The 23636-nt window shown below is 37.5% G+C and overlaps 1 protein-coding gene across 4 annotated transcripts in view; it reads right to left on the bottom strand.

Moving 5' to 3' along the window:
- ADK (adenosine kinase) overlaps positions 1-23636 on the bottom strand; it is a 417444-nt gene that overhangs the window by 264968 nt on the left and 128840 nt on the right. For all 4 annotated transcript variants that reach the window (XM_075935762.2, XM_075935764.2, XM_075935763.2 and 1 more), the window contains one exon: positions 21523-21601. In XM_075935762.2, the coding sequence (XP_075791877.2) occupies positions 21523-21601 (79 nt within the window). The remainder of the gene's footprint in view (positions 1-21522; positions 21602-23636) is intronic.

Below are 23636 nucleotides of genomic sequence, written 5' to 3'. Positions count from 1 at the left end.
TCTCCAGTCACCACTATGAGTTCTTTATTTGCATTTCACAAAGCTTGTTTCTTGGCTGATTGGTTATTTAGTTACAGGGGCGTTTACAATGAAAATGATTGCTATTACATTCTAACAGGACACAAGTTAAAACACTACATACAAAATCCCATTTGCTTTCAAGATGTTTAAATACCACACACACTTACACATTTAACAATTACTTAGATCTATACTAATACATAAGTGAATTGACCCAGGGCTTCTGTTTGGGCTAGCACCTCAACTGCCAGTATCAGAAATAGCTTTAAAAAGCACTATTATTTACTGAGAGATTACCATTTTAGAAGCCAATGTCAATATGACCTTTATATTAATACAGTATTTGCGATCACAGAGGATCCCAGAAACACTTTACAACAACATATGTAGAGTTAATGCTACACTGTAGTTTAAGACAGGAAGTGAAGAATTTCTCAAGGACAGCTTCTGCTAAGTTTTCCTTTCAGGCAATGGAATTCTTTTTACCAGAGGAAAAGTAAGTTGTATTTCAACTGCTCAGTTAGTAATAACATTTAATATAATTAGTTTGATTGCTGCATTTTATATAAAAATTAAACATTTCCTTAAAGCAGAAAAATCCTGTTTCAAAAAATAAAGTAATTGGGGTTTTTCTGAGATGTTGGAAAGCTACTTACTCAGAAATAAGTCTTTCTAGGAGAGTCATTTGCTGAAGAATGCCAAGATATTTTTTATGTTACCATGAATACTTCTGCTGTTAGACATTAAAAATCTGGGCTTTCATTAGAGGATACAGAAGTATTGTATTTAATGAGGTTAATTAAACTAAACATACATCTAATCTTTCATTCTGAGACTGAAAAAATAATTGCAAAGAAAGAAAATATCAACAGGTAGACCCTCCACAGCGCCTTTGTTTATTTACTAAATCTGAATGATCTATTTGTGAAGCATAGCAAAAGAGCACTTAAAACTGTGGTTGAAATTTGATTAGGCAATCACAGGGAAAAAAAACTATTTAAAAAGTTGAATGATGTACCACATAGAAACTTAAGAATAAAACTTAGCCAATTCATATAAGACTGCTAATGAAGTTAATTATAATCAACAACACCAGGAATTAAATGATGTGTTGATTTAATAAACTGTACCAGACTTGTAAAATATAATTGTTTTGAGAATAAAAATTGTTTAACACAAATGATAAATACGTTCCTGAGACTTGCAGTGTTCTTATAGGCCCATCCCTACTTTTTAAGAAAAATCAGAATAAAGTCTTGGAATATTTAAGTCAACAAATTACTAAAAATAAAGTATATTTCAATTAACCAGATATTTATGATATTTGGAGAACCACTGGTTGAGAGTCTTATTTTTCCTCAAACTACTTATGAATGCAATTAAAACCAATTCACAAAATATATTCTACAACAAGGAGTCACAATGAATTAATTAAATTTACCTTCTAGTTGTAGCAGATACAGAATTAGTGAAAGCTCCTCCTTTTACTTGCTATGGGACTGTCATTCATAAGTACTGGTCTCAAGTGACAGTTATATTATATAAAATACTGGGTATTAAGCTTCTATCAAGATTCTTCCTTATTTATTGGGTAACAAAAGAAGTCATTCTAGTGGAACCTTATGAAGAAATTCCTTAATATATCATTAACATTAGCTCATAAAAGTAATTGTTGATTTGGAAGGGATGGAAGGAATATTCCATTCATTTTCCCATGTGGAATTTACATTTAAGAAAAATAGAAGTAAGGTTGAAAGGGATGGAGCTGCCAAATTTAATTTACTACTGTAACTAAACTCCAAGGAACAAGATAGATCTCTTGCAACACAGTAACAACAAATTAATTTTTATCATGTAAATTAAGACAATGAATTAGAAAGTGTTACGCAGAGTACATTCCTAAACCTGTAAAGAAACAACGAAAGCTATTTAATTCAGACACTATCACTAAACAGAAATAAACAGGATTTTAAGAGATTATGAGGGAGCCAAAACACAGCTGATTGTGGCTGTAAGATCCTGAGGGAAGCCAGATACCAAACTAGCCCCTATCGAAGTTTAGATCAATCCCAAAGCTGCTCTAAGCAACCACCCTGGCCACAAAAGCCTCTCAGAGGATGAAATCCAGCTGGAGATTGCTCGAGCATGCTTCAGTCAAATCCTCATCTTATTTCCCATACTAGAGTCTTTGGGCATGTCCACACAGCAATCAGTAGTGTGACTACAGCAAATTAGATATGCCCAAGGTATCTTGGTAGTAGCTAGCTCAAACAAAGATAGCAGTGAAACCACAGAAGCTTGGGGCTTTATAAGCCTGCCTTCAATTTTGGATAAACGCACAAACTAAGCCAAGCCATACTGCTGTGGTTCCACAGCAATTGTTACTCAAACTAGTTAGATGAAATCTAGATTGGCATATGTCCATACATTCTGCAGCCATACCTCTTATTTACCTATTCTGCAATCACGTGCAATGAGATAAGTACACAACATAGTTTTATGCCTCTGAAGGCTTCCGCCTATACTGGAGAAACATGCAACTGGAAATTTAAGCTCTAGTCCCCCTAATTTCTATGTCCATATAGAGAATGAATGCTATGTGCACCGATATAGAGATGATATATGACATCACCTACATGCTTGTGCACATAACAAAATTCATTCTGCACATAATGATCTGTGGCAGCGGTGGGGCCGAAGGGTTCAAAATGTGGGAAGGGGCTCACGGTTGGGGGGATGAAGGCGGGCTAAGGATGAAAGTTTTGGGGTGCAGGATGGAGCTCAAGGCTATAGAAAAGGGTTGATGTGCAGGCATTAATTAAGGCTGTGTGCAGGATCTGGGATGGGGCTGAGGGGTTTTGGATACAGGCTCCACCAGGAGAGCGCGCTCCCCCTAGTCCCCTCTCACCACAGCAGCTCTGGGCCAGACTAGAGGTGCCTCTCTGTTGGCCATGGCAGCTCCAGTGAGGCTGGGGGATGGTTGCTTCTCTCCCAGCTACAGCAGGCCCCTGCTGCTGTGGACGGTAAAGGAACAAATTTGAGAAGGTGCCTCTCAGGGCTTATTATGCAGCACTGCAGCTGCACAGTTTTGAGGAAACTTAGCACAGGAGCCAGAATGTGTCTCATCACTGAATTGCCTATGGCTATGTCCATACTGTAATTAGACCCGAGGCTGGCTCATGCCACTTGACTCAGGCTGACAATGAGGAGCTATGTAATTGCAACATAGATGTTCACAGCCAAAGCTGTGAAACCATTCCACCTTGAAGGGTACTACAGTGCAAGCTCCGAACTAGAGCCTGAACCACTTCACTGCAATTAAATAGCCTCAGCCCAAGCCAGCTACCATGAGCTAGACACAGAGCTTTTAACTGCAATGAGGACATACTTGAGTGTGTAACTATGGCAATGTCATAGAAGTTCTATTGTTAGAGTTGGAAAGTTATTTAATTGCTCCTTTGAATGTGAAAAATATAGCAAAAGTCCACCTCAATTTTACAGCTTTTACTCTGAGCACAGAATACATTTTCTGAAAATATAAGGGAAAAAATCATACATATTTTATTAATCATAAGTTAAAATGGACATTTAAAGAATTCTGGTTCATTTTAACTTCTTCACACAGCCTTCAATAAATAGCTAATTTTTAAGACTAAAATATTAATCTATTTGCTAAAAAAATTAAATTAATAAAATAAGACCATTTTTATTATTTGCATAATTTTTTATTTAACAAGACTTCCATAACATTTTATTTGCTTTAGAATGACTGATGAATATTTTCATTAAATAGATCATTCAGAATCTAAAAATTATGTCCAGTCATCAATTCTGAAGACAATACTGAAAATATGAATGTATTATAAACTGAGGTACAGTTACCTTCTTGAATCTGCAAGTGACATGAAACAAAAGTTGTATTAGATGTGAACTGATTATAGGGTTCCACCTTCTATTTTAGTGCCTCAGAATGCTGTTAAAAATAGCATGTGATATGATAATTAAGATGCATACATACAAGGGGGAGAAACGAGGGAATTAAGTTTGCACACACAACCTTAATTCTAATATAACATTCAGTTATTTGGAGGGGATATTCATCTATAGATGTACTGGGAGGAATGGGGGATTGGTGAGTAAGGGAAGGTGCTTTTGTGATATCTACCAATTTGTTTTAAATGTCTTCAATTAAGCATTTAGTCTACCTTAGTTCTCTATCAAATTTTGCAGCATTTTATTTTTTGCAAAAACACTGTATGACAGATTTCATGAGAATTATTTCTCAAGCAAAATCTACGCACATGATATAAATATTAGATGAAAACACACAGATTATACTTTATATCATGGTCTCATTAGGCAGCTCCGGTACACTGATGGGGCCAAAGCAGCCCTGCCTAGATGGCAGAGGGTTCTCTGTCTGGGGTGTTGCTTACCACTGGTCCTCTCCCTGACCCAAAATGGGAAGCATCTCAGTGTAGGTTAAAGGAGCAGTCAAAACACACATCGACAAAATCAGTGCTTCTCAAACTGTGAGGTGGGATCTCAAAGTAGATCATGACCCCATTTTCATGGGGTCGCCAGGGCTGGCTGGCTTAGACTTGCAGGGGGCCAGAGCTGAAGTCAAAGCCCAAACCCCACTGCCCATGGCTGAAACTGAAGCCCAAGCCCCACCACTTGGGACCAAAGCCCAAGGCAGCAGAGCTCAGGCTACCGACCTCCTGCCTGGGGCTGAATCCCTTGGCCTTTGGCCCTCTGCGAATATACCTTTCATCCACCAGGGGCTAGTGTGATTTTGGAAGAGAGGGCAGCTGGCTCATGAGCCAAAGCAGCCAGCTAACAGAGAGGTATGGGGCAGAAGCTCCCTTCCTTACAGCACTCTGCCCACAAGGTCAAGTAAAAAGACTTTGGATATGAAGATGACAGAGCAGGGTCAGCGTACATAGGACTCTTGGGGGGGCTGTCACATACACGGGGCTCAGAAGGGCTAGTTGGGGGACAAATTGATGCAGGTACATAGGAGCTAGTGGGATTACAACATTGAGCAAAGGACTGAATAGGAATGGGCGATATAGGAACACATGTATGGGAGATGCTGGGGTGGCTGAGTGGGGGTACAGGAATACATGGGAACAGAAACAGGTGTGCCTGACTGAATGGGAAAGACTACAGGTCAATGAGAGTCTGTATGGGGAGTCGCCAACTCCCTAACAATCTCTTCACCCCCAAAAAAACTGTCCCATACTTCACCATCCCACACCCAACAAACCCCCAGGTTCACTCCAAGGCTTCCAGCATTTACTTCCCTCCACCTAAGCTCCTCTGTGACCACTGAAACCCTCTAGCTTTTGCACTGCTTCTGGAGGGTGCAGGAAATACATTTCTGTAGTATAGTTTGTATGAATTATTAATCATAGTTCTCTACTAATTCATAGTAAAGAATCTGTCAAAAACATTTACTGATTTTTTTTCTTTGAAGCTTCAGGGGGTAGCCAAGTTAGTCTGTACAGGATAAACTTAAAAAAACAACAAATGGTCTGGTAGCACTTTATAGACCAGTTTTTCTCACCCCCCCCCCTTTTTTTTTTATAAAGTACCCCTTTAAAAATGGTAAGTACCACCAGTTCCTACAGTTTTCAGACACACACAATTTTTTTCTACCATTGTAACACATTTGTTTAAACAACTTAATCATAGCCGGGCAGGCGATGAAATTTTTGTGAAAAGTACAAAAATAATAAAGTGCTGTAAAACTTAAAACAAAAATTTAGTTGTCTCCAAATTTCAGTTGTGTTGACGTACCCCACAGACTTCTCTGGAGTACCCCTCTGGGTACTCTTACTACAGGTTGAGAAACACTGTATAGCCTAACAAAACATGTAGATAGTATCATGAGCTTTCGTGGGCACTGCCCAACTCTGGTCATCTGAAGAAGTGGGCTGTGACCACAAAAGCTCAGGATACCATCAACATGTTTTGTTAGGCTATAAAGTGCTACCAGTCCATTTGTTGAATGTTTTTGTCATCTGTACCGTTACATAATTGTTAACATGAAATAAATTCCTAAAACTATAGAAACTGGCATGATTATAGTGTAATTTAAACAAATAAATTATACGGAATTGTAAAATATCATACGCAGATTTTTTTTTTTTGGTACATAATTTCCCTGGGAGTAACTGGTTTAAATATGCTTGTTCAAGTATGTACACACGAGCTAGGAATCACAACATTAGCTGGTAATGTATAGCCATAATCAATCATAATAATTTACAGCAGCACAGGGGTAGTCACCATTCTCCAAATTCAAAGTTAATTTTAAGTGCCTCAAAATAACCCAAGAACAGAATCATTTTTCAGAATGCTTTTTACCCATTTTTTCAACATGCAGACTATTGAGCCAATTATTAAATTCTAGTTACCCAAGTACTTTTCAGCAACCTTTTAAATTTGTGATCCATTTTAGTTACATTTCTAGAAGTAATATACCATCTGTTTTTGCTTAGTTGAGACAAAGCAAAATTCTACTCTGTAAGCTGGATTATTGATGGTCAGACCTCCCTAGGGTTAATACTCAGTTTTTAGCCCCACACTGACTCTTTGTATGATGGTCAACATGCTTCCTGCTGTAATTAGGTATCTTGTTAACAATGCACACTGGTAGATGCCACATTTAATATGCAACACAGATTTGAATGTTTTTATGAGAGCAAATACAGTTATTTTCACTGCTATATTTTTTCCTACACTTGCCACGAATAGCTTCTCTATAGACGTCTTGTGAATAACACCACAAAACTTGAATGACTTATTTCAATTCTGGATGCAACAGTTGGTTATCCTTCCCAACCAATGTTCCAAGTCATCTCTTTAATTGGTAAACTTAAGTTAGCACAAATTTCCAACCGTTATATTGCTTATATAACTAATTAAAATTCCTTCAAAAACATGCAATATACACAACTGTACTTTTATTGATAATGGAGACAGAGTTGGATTCTAACATAACTGAGAGTCAGGTTTTTTTTTCATTTCTAAATTCCACACTGCTCTGTATAATCAGGCTCATCATTTCTTATTAACCACTTTATTAAGCATCAGACTCCTTCTTCCCCCCCAGTATTTTGACCTTATTATATATCTGCCCATCATGCACATTTTCTTGCCTCAATGTTGACTCATTTCTAAAAGTGGGCTTGCACTGTATTACCTAACAAAAATGCATATCAGTTATTAAGATAGAAAAGGCTTTCATCTTAATGCTTATCCTTTAATCATACCCTGAATGTTCTGGTATTATATTTCTATGCTATCATACTGATATTGTAATAATTTCACATCATTGCCCTTAAGGAACACCGTGGCTGATCACTGGTGACAAATCAGATTTAGTTTTGCCACACTCTCAGCAATATGACCTCGCTCATATTTATAGATATATATTAAATGTCAGCATCTTTTCCTGTTTACCAATACTAATGATGTTTTCTGTATGGAAAAATTTTCCATTACTAATTACTGTATTCCCAAATGAAATCCAGTAGCTAATCGTAAATTTATCCATTCCTGGTCTCACCATAATGCACTTAGTTCTGTGCTATTATAAGAATTGGTTAGAGCAGCATACAATATAATCTGTGAAGAGAACCATCTCCTCAGACCATTTCTTCCCTCACCTCCACTCCCAGCTGTCACAGCACTGGCTACCTATAGCAACTTGGTTCAAGTGTTTGGCAGTAGTGCCTACTGGAGGGTTGGCAGTAGTGCAAGTCTGGAGGGTTGGCAGTAGTGTAACCGAGGCCCTCCCACTTCCCCAGGTTTCACCTCAGAGCCTAGGAGCAGGTCAGTTCAGGAATGTGACCTCAACTAAGGTATTACCCAGCTACTCTGTAGGGGCATGTCTACACAGCAGTGCTAAAGCTGAAATAAGCTATGCAACTTGAGCCGTGTCAATTGCATAGCTTAAGTCAAAATAGCTTATTCTGGGCTTTAAGCGCTGTTTACACAGCAGGAAGTCCAAGTTAGAGCACTCTTCCTCCAGCTTCCTTTACTCCTCATAAAATGAGGGTTACAGGTGTCTGAGTAAGAAGTCCTCCAGCTCGATATTATTTTGACATTATGTTGCTTGCTGTGTAGACACTGACTATGTTATTTTGGAATAATGTCAGTCATTCAGAAATAACGCTGCTGGGTAGACATAGCCAGGGTTACTTCCAATTGCATTCTGGCCTTTCCAGGGGAATGGTGAAGGCATGGATCATGGCCTGCAATGTCTGACATAGAAAAGGTCCAAGAGATTCCCTCCCACTCTCATAAGCAGCTATTCAGTGGACTCTTCTGCTTTGGCTTGTGGCTGTAAACCCAAGTCAGCTTCTGAGCGACATGGTGGATTTGCTGGATTCCTGTAGGAGCTACCAGAGCAGGTTTGCCCCCCTTCAGTAACTTGGATTTGCTGCCAGCTTTTAAACTGCACCTCTACTTAAAGCACAGGCCTGGATGAGCAGACTCACACATGATCAGAGCTGCTCAGGTTTGTCTGAACACCCCATCAGCCATGCAAATAAGAAATAAAGAGACACTAAAGTCATGTTAATAACTTTCTCTCATTACCACATTAGAGATCATTATCACAAACAGGCTGTTTAATGCTGGGTTAATATAGTGGAAAACTACTCATCACACATTGATGTAAGATTTGTTGTGAGATGCAAGATTTATTGTTATGGCCTTTTTAATACTTTAATGGAATTTGATTTAAGAATAATAAAGTAAACTCAAGTTTTACGTATGATATGCCTTTAAAAAAAACAAAAAACAAAGCCAATATACCATGACTGGAAAGCTAGGCAGTAACAATTTCAAGAATCATTCTAGAAATAATTGCAGAAATAATTGCAGAAATTCAGCCATCTGGAACATATTTAGAAGTTACAATTTCATTCGATATACATGAAATGTAGGACATTATAATAAGGTCCCACTTTCTGTTAACATCCAAGGCTATGTTTATCCTACTCTCATTTTGGATTACAGGGATATGAATAGCTGTGCACACAAAAGTCCTGCACAAATAACTCCCCAGGAGGATGTTGATGACACAAACTAAAAGGTTCATAGTTCACAATGTACTCCTGTTAGAAGAGATCTATGTTAATCTGAAATAGGAACCTTTAAATTTCCAACCATGGTGTCCACATAAGACAGTTACAACACAGCATTTCCAAAGTGCAGGGCCATGTAGGTAGGCAAGCCCTAAGTAGTTTTTTCTAGAAGTTTCAAGTGTCCATGAATACTATGTTCCTTTCCCTCCATGTAGGCTTTTTGTTGTGCGCAAGCATGAAAATACATTAAAAAAGTGCTCCCTTTTCCCCACTATCTTCAATATGCACACCAATGGTAAACTATTGAAAAATTATTTTACAAGGTTTCACCATTGATCTATTCAGAATTACATATAAACGTCCAAAAGAGCTTGTCTGGTATGTTTTAGATATTTGTGTAATTTCAATTTAAGATTAGCTCAGAATATACCCTTTCACATTTCTCAAAACTGGGGGAAATGGTAACCCAGCAGAATAAATAATATTACTAATGTTTAGCACTGGTGTAGTGTGATTAGATTACAACTTAACAAAAGGCAAAATGAGTTTAAAGCAGACAAGGCTGCATTAATTATAAACATAACTTTACCAGGTAATCAAATTTAATGCTGGGTTAGAGCTTTATTGTGTTTTATTGTTTACCCATTTCATCAGGTACTCAAAATAGATTAGCATTGTAAAATGTTTGGATTGGTTTCCAGAGATACAGGAAGTGAGTTCTAGCAATCTTGTGATTGTCCTCCCTGTGGGGTTCAACAATTTTTTTAAATAACGGTATTAGGAGATATATATACATACACATCACATGATTATGTATCATGCATGTAAGTGAAATAAAATATTGTCAATAAATTACCAACAATTTATGAAAAAACATTCTACCAAATATAGAAATTAGTTTTAAGCTGCTCCCAGTTGTTGAAGGTGCATTTAAAGCCTTTGAACTGTGGCATGTCAGTTTCACACTGAGGAAGAATGTGGGCTGCAAGTATCAACAATGGTTGCCACAAAATGCCCGACATGATATAAGGTGAAAATGCTCCTTTTCTATCCCATACTCAGGCACATACTTTTTTTTCCCCAAGGAAAAAGTGATCACACAGTGTTTCAGTGCCAGATCCACTAGTAATTCCTTCACCCCTACTGCAAAAGATGTGTTAAAGCCTCAGGTATTATATCACTAGGCGACTCAGAGAAGCACACAAAAGACTGAGAAAATCGTGGACAAAAAAAAGTGTACTATCGATAAAAAAGAAGTCTGTAAAGAACCACACATAATATGTACCTCTCCCAGGTACTGGAAACCTCTAGCAGAGATTACCGTATTTGCTATGATGTCTAAGCAAACAGACCTAGAATATAGCAGCTATAGTAGCCTTAACCTTGAATTATTTGCATGCGAGGCATTATATTTCAAATTTATGAATGAAGTCCTTATTTTAAATAGGATATTTAAATCCTTGATAATCCTGTGGTTTCTGATTCCCTCAACTTGTTAGTTCAGTATTAGATTTTTTATCAAGATAGTTAATCTGAACATAAAACAAAAAGAAGCTGAAAAAATATCCTGGCATTCAACGGATAACAAAAATTCACCAAATACAGACAGCATATTCTTAACAATTTTGGATTAATGACTTTGTTCAGCAAAAGACTGGAGCAATTATAAGCATTTTATTTTTTAACCTATGACACTTCTATTTAGAATACACAATTTTCTAGTTTGCAGATTTATATCTAAACAATCGCAAAATAATATTTCTGTGAAGAATAAGGTGTTTTTTCTGATATTTACATAAAGAGCTGATAGCATTTACATAAGGACTAATGTATTAGACTATATTTGTAAAGAAGTAATTTTCTATTCATTCATATACTAACAACAACTAAAAGTTTTTATAGCATAAAATTACCTGCATCCTGCTAAATTGTTTTCATTTCCTATAATTTTCTTACCCAGGGCTATCTCAGGAATTTCCAGCAACACTGACTGATTTATTATCAATCAGGAAAAAGTGGTTCAAATCCACATATGAACTCCCCTCGATATTATTACTTTTAAGTCATAGAGGGTTAATGGGCATCCTAAATGATATTGTTTTAATGATTTTTTTCTAAATTTTCAATTTAAAAAAGTTACATAAAAATAAACAGTAAAGGTTGAGTTTTACCCACAAAAGTAAAGAAATCCTAGTTGCAGGCCTTATTTTAACCAGCTGGGTGTCTAGGTAATGCACTGCGTGTCATACACAATATCAGTCATTGCTCTGAGTTCTACAATACTTCAAAAAAACAGGGTATAGTGAGGACAGCCTGCCTATTCTAAAAATCTCTTCTGTGGATGTCAAGATCTTACACTGTATTTTTAACTTTTTTTTAGGAGAAAAAGCATGAAGAAAGAACAAAGGCATACAAAATAGTTTTTTTTTTTAAATTCTATTTATATTAGGTTTTCCATTCCATCTCCCAAGACAACGTAAGTTACAAGTATGTTGAGGGAAGAGTCAATTTAACTGGCTTTATTATAGTCTAAGTCAAGGGGATTTCACTAGAACAAGAGAAAGAGAAGTGGACCCAGGATCTTCTTTAAAAGTCTTTGCACTATCATGTGCTACTCCCTACATTTTTTGGTGATAGAATGTTGAACTTAGTCTCCTCTGAATAAGTTATTTCTGTAATTGAATTCTACTTTTCTGATATAGCACATTAATAAAGACAACTGAATATATGAAGAAAATCTTTGGATTTTATATAAATTAACATAACAATTGAGCTGATTAAAAGAAGTTAATTGGAAAAATATTCCTAAAATACAAACTTTAAAGAATAAAGTTAATAATTCTTACTTCAGGTTAATGTAAATATTATCCTTCTGTCCTTTGAGAAAGGAGTGTTCATTAATGGAGTATGGCCTCAATACAGGCAAGTAGAATTCAGGACCTTTTAGTTTTATACACTGAAATCTAGATTGTGGCATTTATGATATTGTCTTACAAGGGAATGGAGTGAAATCACTGAAACTCAAGAAAGGCACTAGAGACCCCAGTCTAGAATTCTCGGCCATACAAAGCATGGGGAAGGTTTTTTGTACCTGCGCCACAGGTTCCAATAAAGCTGGTTGGAATATTTTTGATGTAACAATTTTTGTCCAAAAAAAGTTGGTTTTTTTTTTTTAAAAGCCAAAATGTTTAATAAAGTTTTATTTATTCTGATGGAGTTTTCATCAGGAAGGTTTTTGAGATCCAGGGTGGTATCTCCAAGCATTTTGTGAGAGTGAGGAAAAATTTGATTTTGGATTTTCAATCAAAAAAATTGATGCTTACATATAATTCCATTTAGCAAAAAACTGAAAAGGTTGTTTTCATTCCAATGCAGAATGAAAACGATCTGGACAGTAATCGTGATATAGAATTGTCATCCCCTGTCTGGCTCTAGCTGCTAACAATCTAGCCCTAGTGTTTGGATCGCTAAGTAAGTCATCTTCCATCAAACCATCCACTAGGAACCCTTCAAGTTGTATACTGGTAAACAAGTGTGGTGAATGAGTTTGATGAAAAGCTTTACCAAAAAAAGGTACATATTGACAAAATTTAAACAGAAATAGACCAAAAGAAGCCAGGACCTCTGATGTTCTAAATGTTTAATTCTATTCTCAGTCTTTAGACTTAAGCTACAGATGTTAATACATTGGGGTTTTTTCATATACGTGCCTTATATGATAAGTTTTCTTTTCATTTTTACCCATTACATAGCCAATGGCAACTGAGCCTGTAAGTACCTACTTCAATAGATGTGTAGAGGAAGACAGACAAAGACCACCACACATATCCAGAATACTTACTATGCAACTGTTGGCTCTTCTTGAAAGAAAATATTCTAATACCTCTAGAATAAAAAAATAAATATAGCTAACAATTAAAATCTCTGCTCAAGTCAACAGCAAAACTCCCACAGACTTATACAGAAAAAACACAGGGACTACAAAAGGAAAAGGTAGACACAAATCAGCTATAAAATTACTAAAATTAAGGATCGTTCCCATACCATTACGGAGACAAAATATTCCTACAAACTGATTAAGGACCGAATGATAAAGTCTGTAGAAAGCAGCCAAAAAGATGTTATTGTTTTGGAAGTATTAGGGTTATTTCCTATCATTTAAGTTTTTGCATTTGCTTCTTGATAAGCTTAATTCTCACAGCTTCACATGTGCACTTGTTATTACCTAATTTGTAATGTCTGAACATTCCAACACCATCAACTCATAACAGAAGGCAAATCTTCCCCAACTAATATGCTTTTAAACACAAATATATATGCACATCAGACACAAACATATTCAAACTTGCAATGGAATCTTCATAGGAATATTTTGGTAACTCACTATCCAAAGCTAACGTGTCCCTTAGCCACAACATAAATTCACTGCAGAAAAAAGCTGCCAGTCAGTTGTCTTCCAGTTCAGTTAGATGAATCTTTTCATAACCACTTCCCAATTCAACTTTTAAGCTTTTAACTTAGTTAAAAGCTGAACATCAAGTTCTGAAATCCAAATAAGCACCAGTAGAAACAACTGCTTAATCTTCCACTTCAAATGCAAGGCTCAGCAGTAACAGAGAGGCAAGCCAAGCCCTTCTGCTATGAGATCAGTTATTTTTTATGCAGCCTTTGCAGCCACCTGACCACTTTCAATTTAAAATCTGAAATTATCTAAGCTCCCCATATTAGATTGCTTAATAGAAACTAAGAATTAAAAATGGCCATTGATCACAAATTGTTGTTGAAATGGAATTGAGATTCCTGGAGACTGAGGAGAAATGATCATAACAAACAAGAGATGTAGGAAAGACAATTAAAGCAAGTTATTTTAATAAATATGTATAATTACTCCAATAAAAAAGGATGTAATAACCTTTTATCTACTATTCCTCTTGTTCCACCATTGTCTTTCCGCAATGAAAAACAAACTGCATAGCCTCTCTCTATCACAATATGGCTTAAAATATCTCCTTAATGAAATTTAAACTTGCGCATAACTCTAATAGCCATTAGCCAGGACAAGGTGTGCATTACTGTGCTTAAGGGAAGTTCTAACTTATCTGAAAGCACAGTACACCCAAAGAGTCCAGCAACAGCATACTAATGCACATCTTACTGTGGCCTATTACTGTATTTGCATCCAAATCTACAGAGACAATTTTCCTGCATTAATCTAATATAATAGGTGTGCACAGACCAGATTCCTTTAAAAATGTTTTATTTGATTACCAGAGTGGTCTGTTGTTCATCTTTTCACCACACTTTACCCAGTCAGTTAAGATCAAAGGTAAGGTTGGCTGACTCAGAGGAGACAGGCTGTGTAATATATTCTTTACACAATGCAGAAAATGTAAATGCTGTCAAGGTCAGAGGCAATTCCTTGCGTGGAGTGAATTTCATCAGTTAAGGATGCAGCATAAGCAGGAGAGGGAAAGACAGTCAATAAGTATTTGCCTCACATTCTTGTTTCTGATATAATTTTGAACTTAGGCCAGAGCTGACCTTAGTCTTCAGCAATGCAAATTAGTGTTTGGGGCCCTGTAGACCCGCGTTTGATAATTCAAAGGCTAGGTTGTGTTCCCTTTTGGCAGTGTTAGAACAGAAAAATTATGCATTAGTATATACCCTGATATTTATACCCACACTCCCCCCTGATATTGAAATATAAGTAGCAGCTCATCCTAAATGGATGATCCTCTTCCTCCTTTTAGTGTGTAATCTCTCTCCCTCACCTCCACTCATTATTATTATATGTATTATTATTGTTGAAGGAAAGCTAAGGAAAAGAGGAAGATCTTGCAAATGGGTCCGAAGACAAAGATTTGAGGACACTGATCCCACCAGGAACGAGAAAGAAAACTCTCAGTCACATTCAGCCGTTATGTTAAGTGGTCACAGAAAAGATCCCCTTACACTAAATTTGATTGCCTACTCTTCTGTTAAACAGAGCCTAAGTTACATAAAACAATTAACTTATACCACCTTCTACATCGTATCTGAATTCAGCCCTCTGTTTTCAGTTTTCACAGCTCTAACTCTTATGTTTAGTCGATCCATTGATCATAAGGAGGCAAGCTGTTGTGAAAAGAGGACATCTGTCAGGTAGCTCAGTCCCAACAAATGGAGAACTTTGAAGACTAGTATCATGACGTGGAGCTGGTTCTGGAATGTAATGGGGACCTAGTGCAGTGTTCAGAGCATTTAACATGATGTGCTCCCACTGTCATTGTTGCTTGGCAAGCCGAGTGCCATATTTGGAATTATTTTATAGATTGTATACGTTCCACCTATTCAGGTGCTACAGTGATCAAGCCTACAAATCTCAAAAGCATGGATGACTATGACAAGAGATGCATTTGCCATAATAAAGTTCAGACCGTTATTTAAATAAGGTGCTTCTGAGATCTATACCCAGGATAGCTAAAACATCGAGGAAGACTGTGCACCATTTTAACTGAGGGCCAATTCTCTCAATGATTTCTCTTAAGATGCTAATTAATGCCTCATTTTGGCTTCATCTTTCCACCAGCATCACTTATGAAATTAATTCAGCTTAGATGAGCTACTTCTCATATATGCACTAATTTCACATAAAAGGTTTGATATTATTAAAAGATAGTATTTTCTGCACTTGATGTGAAGAAAAATGTACATTTATTTCATGTCTGCACACTGCTGGCATTTGATAACATACATTGTGACTCGATATCTCTTCTAATGGTTTCTCATGTTATCTAACACAGGGAAGATGACAGAGACTTGCGGAACTCCATACAGTCATATACCATCTCAAGATGCGGAAATACAGTTGTCCATTACAACTTTCTAGGTTTAGATCTGAAAGGAGCAAGTGTAGCCACCTTACTGTGCTTTATCTTAGCAAGATATGACCAAGTGCCTGAAATGCCATAATCAGGGCAGACTGCAAGAAATAGAGGCAGGCAATCCCCAAAACTTGTGGTTTACTCTATAATTAGATTAATCAAGCCAATAAGAAATCAACTTCTGCAGTACCACTCTAGTTAATGGGAAGTCAAGCAGAGTGCCCTTTAAAGCAGTCCAGCCCTTGGTTCGCTTCCAGAGAAGCAGGTTTACTGTGAAAAGGGATTATTGAAGATTTTACCATATGTGAAGTTCTTATTGACCCCAGAGGATCAGAAACACAGCTCCAGATCATCTGACGCAAACAAAGACCACAAGCCTTGCTTGTAAAAAGTTACAGACTCAAGATTAAGGCCAGCGTCACATAAGTATATCACATGTTCTTACATAGCTTGCAAACTCACAAGGGATGGTCACTGGCCTCTCAGAGTCTGCAACTTTAACAATCTAAGCAAGATGAATTTCTTCTATGGCTCACTGAGAGCTAAGTGTCCTTCATGGGCCATCAATACTTAGCTGTCTACCTCTGATGTCAATCATGTAGTGAGTGGCACCCAGGAATCTAAAGATTTTTAGTATATTCCCAGGCTTCAAATACAGATACTCAGCCAATATTCATAACTTCAGATACAAACAGAATATATAGATTTATCCGGAATAATCATAATTCTTCTCTTGACACCCTACATGATACATCTTGTATAAGATTTATGAAAACTAGCTAAGAGTGGTAACATATAAATGGTCACTTTATACACAGCATCACATAAGCTCCTTAAGGCAAGTCAACAACTCAAGATTAAAAATATTAAGTACAGATTATGCAGTAGTGGAGTGAATATCTATTCAGGCTCCCTCTATTACACCAGCACAGACTGTCACCTTTGTGTTGCAGAGTTAGCATCCTATTGAGATGAATGGGAAAATTCAAATTAGGGATGTGTGTAGTCGTTCACATGATTAATCAATAAAGCCTGACTATCAGTTAATCCGGACTCTACACACACACACACACACACACACACACACACACACACACACACACACACACACACACACCCTGTTTCCTGCTAGAGAAGCAACAACACAGTGACTGAGAAGGGCAAGTGGCAGCTGGTGCATGCAAGAAGCCAACTTTTTAGCCAGCTCCCTGCTCATACCATCTCCCGCGGAGAAGGCAATTAGGAAGGCTAGAAAAATATTTTAAATGAAAGTTAATTTTCCAGAGATAATTCTAAGGCAAGGAACAAACTCCATAGACAATTCTGATGCTAGGAAAACTGAGCATTGATTACCGCCCCCAAATCTTCAGCTATTCTTTAACTAGCTAAATGAGTGCAGGATTCACATTTGGTGCCTCTAACACCTTGGACTGGCTATAGGATTTCAACCTGAGAGCACATCCTGAAATCTGAGAGGAAAGGAACAATTGCACTCTACAACTGTAGGTTAGATAAATGTCTAGCAGAGATGGTCTAGACAGTATTTGGTCCTGCCATGAGGGCAAGGGACTGGACTCGATGACCTCTCGAGGTCCCTTCCAGTCCTAGTATTCTATGATTCTATATCTCCAGAGATGGATATTCCACAACCTCCCTGGGCAATTTATTCCAGTGTTTGACTACCCTGACTATCATATACATTTTGTGAACTGCACAGGAACCCTGGTTACACACAAGTTAAGATTTTTGGTGTCACTGTTTAGAAAGAAGAAAAAAATCCAGAGCCATGCAAAGCTACCTGCAAGGTTAGCATTTCAGATTTTCAAGGAAGTCAACTCTCCAGAGGAACATAGTACTTAAAAATGGGCAAAGGGTCTTATTCTCAGAATTTAGGTTTCAACAAAGATTGGTTATTTATTAAATTGTTTAATAATTTCAAGAGAAGGGGGTGATAGAAATGTAGCCGTGTTAGTCTGGGGTAGCTGAAGCAAAATGCAGGACAATGTAGCACTTTAAAGACTAACAAGATGGTTTATTAGATGATGAGCTTTCGTGGGCCAGACCCACTTCCTCAGATCAAATAGTGGAAGAAAATAGTCACAACCATATATACCAAAGGATACAATTAAAAAAATGAACACATATGAAAAGGACAAATCACATTTCAGAACAGGAGGGGGATGGGGGGGGGGAAGGAAGGAAGGTAAGTGTCTGTGAATTGATGATATTAGAGGTGGGGAAAGTGGGATGTCTGTGAGCTAATGGTATTAGAGGTGATAATTGGGGAAGCTATCTTGGTAATGGGTAAGATAGTTTGAGTATTTGTTCATTCCTTCTCGGAGAGTGTCGAATTTTAACATGAATGATAGTTCAGAGGATTCCCTTTCAAGTGCAGATGTAAAAGGTCTTTGTAGCAGAATGCAGGTGGTTAAGTCATTGAGAGTCATTGAGTCCTTTCTGGTTAAAATGGCAAGAAACTGTTTTTTCTTTTTGATCTCCTCATCCTCCTTGATTGGATCCACCTCGTCATCGCCAGCCTGATCCTGGCCTGCATATTTATACCTGCCTCTGGAAATTTCCACTACATGCATCTGACGAAGTGGGTCTTTGCCCACGAAAGCTTATGCTCCTACACTTCAGTTAGTCTATAAGGTGCCACAGGACTCCTCGTCACTCCTTCAAATGTAAAGGTTAGGCAATGCACAAAATAATATGAAATCATTACTTAATGTGTGGTTGTAGTCCACGGAGTACTGAAAAAACAGCATTGTTGGTTCCAGGTTTATCTATATCAATTTTGTTCAGAAACACTGAAAATTAAAAGATGTTTATTACAATCACTGCCAGCCTTTCAGACCCAACTGATCCAGAGGTAGCAGAGTGGGGTGGCAGCAGTCCCTGTCTGTGGGGGGTCTGAGATCCCTGCAGACAGAGGCTGCTGGAGGGTAGGGTGCAGGGGAGGTTGCCCTGAAACAGCCTCTGTCCATTGGGGCAGCGGTGGAGAGGGGGCATTGGGGAATAGGTAATGGGGGAAAAATGGCTTTTAAGCCAATTTGCCCCAGCACCGGCTCCTACTTCTCCCCGCCCCTTGTTGCCTTGGAGGATACAGAGGCAGTGGGGAAAGGGGGGCAAGAAAATAAGTAGTCAACGAGATTAACCAATAAACCTAGGTTTATAGGTTAATCTACCAGTTGACTGCTCATTCACATCCCTACATTTTACAATCCCTTTCTTGAATATAAGTGCACCAAAACTGAAAGCACACTCATCCACAAGCCCACTCTGCATGTGTGTTTAAAATCAGTTGTATTATCATTACCAGATTTGGTTTAAAACAGTAAACTATCACTAGTAATTGAAATAGAAAAATAAAATAAACCAAGTGATTGTGCATCTTAATCCCCTATATTAAAAGAACAATTATGAGATGAGCTTTCTTAGATTCCTTTAAAGCAGCCATTACCATGGTCCCTAAAACTCAAAGATGTGAGTTTTGCTGTTTTGCTCCCTCAAACCAATGTTTGCTATTAGACAGGCATATAATATTTATGAAAAAAGTGCAGAAAGATGTTTATAAGTAGTGAAATACTATATTCACAAATCTCAAAGTTGGCAGAACTCAAACAATAATACTGTACATTATTAATGATCTGTATACAGCTATCTATATACCTATTTTATAGATTGAATGTAATGAATCCAATTGTTTGCAGGCATTTCAGGGATCTCAGATCAGAGCAAATGAGACATCATGTGAGCTATAAAGCCACATTTTAATGAGATAATCTCATTTTAATTTAACCGTAAACTGCAATCCTAACAAATTCTATTTAACATTTAAGGCAACAACAACAATAAAAAAATCCACCCAAAGGACAAATCCAATATCTAGAATCTACCAAACCAAGTAGTGTTGGATTTGAGATTTTAATCTGGATCCATCATGCTTTGGATCCTTCAGTTTTCAGTGATGTTTACAACCTAGGAAAATTAGGATCTAATTTCATATCAGTGCCCATCAGAAACTAAATGGTGGATAAACTTTAGTTTTTAAAAAGGGAGATAAAGTGGTAAGCAAAGTTTTTGAAATCACTTTTTCCATTATCGCCATTACTCAGGCTTTTGTCAACTCAAACAGTTATGCATTCCCAATTCTCTTCAGGCTCCTAAAGTTGTCACTGCACCACCCAAAAAAAAGCAAAGCAAAACAAAACATGACATTGAGTCTCAGACCCCAGGTCAAACTGAGTTAGACTTACAGGGTTCACGTAGCTACAAAATAGCAGTGTGAATATTTCCACTCAGGTTGGAGCCTGGGTCCTGATATTTACCCACTTGCCAAGTTTGATAACATAGACAGGAATATTACACTACCCATTTTTAGCACCATAGCGCTCACTTGAGCCAGCTCACCGGTGCTCAAACTCGCTGCTGCAGGTTCTGTTTTGCAATGCAGACTTACTTCAGAGCTTATGTCAACTGACTGAAGCTAGTATTATAGGGCTAGACATTCCCACTCAGGATGGAACTCTGGCTCTGAAATCCAATGAGGGGAGTGAATCTGAGAGCTTGGGGTCCAGCCCAAGTGGGCATGTCTATATTTAGCCCTGTGATTCATGCCCCATTAGCATGAGTCACTTCACCTGGGCTCTAAGCCTTACTCCTGAGAGGTTTTTTTGTTTGGTTTATAAACAGTATAGATGTAAACTTAATATACTTTTCTATCATTTATTCTCAGAGACTTCTTTGGGGATGAAACACTGTTGAACACATGCTTTTCCTATCCACTATTCTCTGGGTTCCTGCCCTACCATTCTAAGTATTCTATGTGGATTTCATATGTACGGTTATAACTTGTCTCAAAATATATATACAGAATTCACCTGTGTCTTCAACGGACCTTTTGTTATCTTCTGCCTAATTAATTAATTATTATAATTACTATTCTAATTATTTTACTGGCTCTTTCTATAAATAACAAGCTTGTTGACAATACTGCTGCCTGGATAATCTATCAAACTATGTTTCTGATATGACTCCTGACACCACGCAATCACCTCCCAACCAACCCCCCACTCTACACTAAATTTAAAGTTCTTGTTCCAAACTAGATAACTAGATTAGCTTTCATTCACTAGAATGTAACAAAATAATGTCTCCATTATGAAAATGCACAAAAACCTACCTTGGATTAGTACAAGCCCAACTTTATGATATTAATATTTCTAAAATTATCTTCATGTATTAAGTTTTTCATTTCAATCATTAATGAACAAGTTGTAAACCCTTAACAAATAAATGTGATCTAACTGAAGTGTTGGAACCCAAACAAGAACAGTGAGAACAGTGCAAGAGAAAAAAATTAGAGAGAGATTAAAGTGGCTTCTAGAGTAAAGCTCAACTTATTTTAGGACTAACATGCACTTGCTAAGTAATGCTACCAGACAACGTGATTAGTAACTTAGAACACAAAGTTGTTTAACAGTCAACACCTTCAGAATATTTTACAGTTAATTTCTTGTAAAGGAAGAACAAACCTGGGCCACTTTAACAGAATTTTGAGTAGAGCCACCAGCATGATATTCTACATTGAACCTTTTCACAAGTTCTTCAAACCTGTAAGAAACCACAGGGGATGGGGGGGAGAAAGGAAGTCAGATTCTGCAATTTTTCACAGTGTAAAAACTATGTAAGCATCTAGATTAGAAATATATGAGATCATGTTATTTGTAAACAGGAAATTCAGGCATATTAGCTCTTTTACAAGGTGTTAGCTGAGAAAATGCAGACTAAAATAGCATGCTTGCACAGTATGTGCACTAAGCAAATGGCTAAATGACAAAACAAGCAAGTGGTAGCAACTTGATTTCATTCCTTTACAATTATATCATAAATCTAGAACATTCAAAGAATGTCTCAGGACTACAGCATCTGAAGTTAATGCATGATAACAACTTTCAAGCTTTTAAGTATATACTCACAGGTAAAAGAAAAAATAAAGGAAACCAATGAGGAGATACTGATTTCACACTTCCTCTAGCTAAATCTACCATATATTTGACAGAGTTTGTGTATCCGTCCATCCATCTATGAGTCTGTTCAAGAATTCCTCCTAAATGGTAAGAGCTAGGACAAGTAGATTTCCTTCTACCATACTTTAAAGCAAAGTAAGGGTTTGGTTGTGCCAGGACAATGGGATGTATGTGGAATGTGATTGTTTCTCACCAAATGGAGGGCTATAGAAGCATGGATAGTTATACTGCAGAATGACCACATGGGGGCAGAAAGCACAGGGAACATTTATACTCCAGAATGACAACAGCGAATAGTAAGCAAATGTGATGTCACCACCCTGACAGTCTCAGAGAGTCCTAGAGCAATTGCTGGCAAGACAGTGCAGCCCCCACCGTCTCAGGGGAGTGGTCCCTGCTACCTCGACAGCCCCAGGCTGGCCTCTGGGAGCAGCCGGGCAGGGCAACCCTGAGGAGCAGCCACCCCCCACCCACCTTCACTGAGCCTCCCACCCCTTGCTCTGAGCACTCTCACCCCAACCCTGATTCTTGCACCCCCTACATTCCCAGCCTCCTGTTCTGAGGTCTTCCCTACCCCCAACCCTGACTCCTGCTCTGCTCCTACCTCCCCACACCTCCAGCTCTGAACCCCCACATTTCCAAGCCCCATCATAACTCTTGTACCCTTCACACTTCCAACCCTGTGGCCTGAAGGATCCTAACAACACTGGGTAAATCTTCTAGTACATAACATAAAAGTTCAATAAGATGCTGTATCTGCTTTAAAACCGTATTCAAATAGCATTTCTTCCAAATGTAACACTATTTTAAAGCATGAAGTTTTAACTTGTTTGTCAGGTGCTGGGGCTTAATAAATTGATCTACTGCTAATTTGAGAAAAATTTGGATATAAATGATAGGAATTGTAAAATGTACATAAATTGTGGCAAACCAATTGACTAGCTTTCGGTTTTCTAGTCCTCTAAGCTGGATCAGTGTGAAAAATAAATTAATTAATCTAAAAGCCCTAGTTGAGGAATGTTTCAAAAGAACACTTGGTTTCACAAGCAGAACCTATTTTCACAATATAAAAATATGTACAAACACAGCTTGATTACTTTAAAAGGAAAAGTCACTGTTTTTAACAAAGCATACATAACATACACATTAATAATGTCTGGACTGACTAGTTCGCTCTGGTGCATAGCTACCACTGAAAAAAAATAAAAGGACTTTGTTAAAAAATGTAGTGCAAGTTGAATATTTTATGTTTTAGAAAGGCCAATAAATGGTCATTGCAAAAGTAATGTAAAATTTAATTAGGTTTCATTACCATCAAGAAAAAAAGCCAGTATTCAAAAGACATATAGTGAAATCTTACTTCAGGGACCACTTCAAGGGACCAACTAAAATAGCCTAACAGAAGAGGTCTTCTAATAAAGATGGAACAGAATAGTAGTCTACATATTTGTAGTTTTTCTGCAATAATCTCTTACAAATTGAATAGTGATAGAAATGTAGCCGTGTTAGTCTGGGGTAGCTGAAGCAAAATGCAGGACAATGTAGCACTTTAAAGACTAACAAGATGGTTTATTAGATGATGTGCTATCATGTCCCGAAAGTGTCCGTCTGCTATGTAC

This window comes from Pelodiscus sinensis, chromosome 8 (genome assembly GCF_052426305.1).
Source record: "Pelodiscus sinensis isolate ZL-2025 chromosome 8, ASM5242630v1, whole genome shotgun sequence".
Lineage (NCBI taxonomy): Eukaryota > Metazoa > Chordata > Testudines > Trionychidae > Pelodiscus > Pelodiscus sinensis.
Note: the sequence above shows the minus strand (reverse complement) of the source record. Positions and strands in the feature narration are given on the sequence as shown.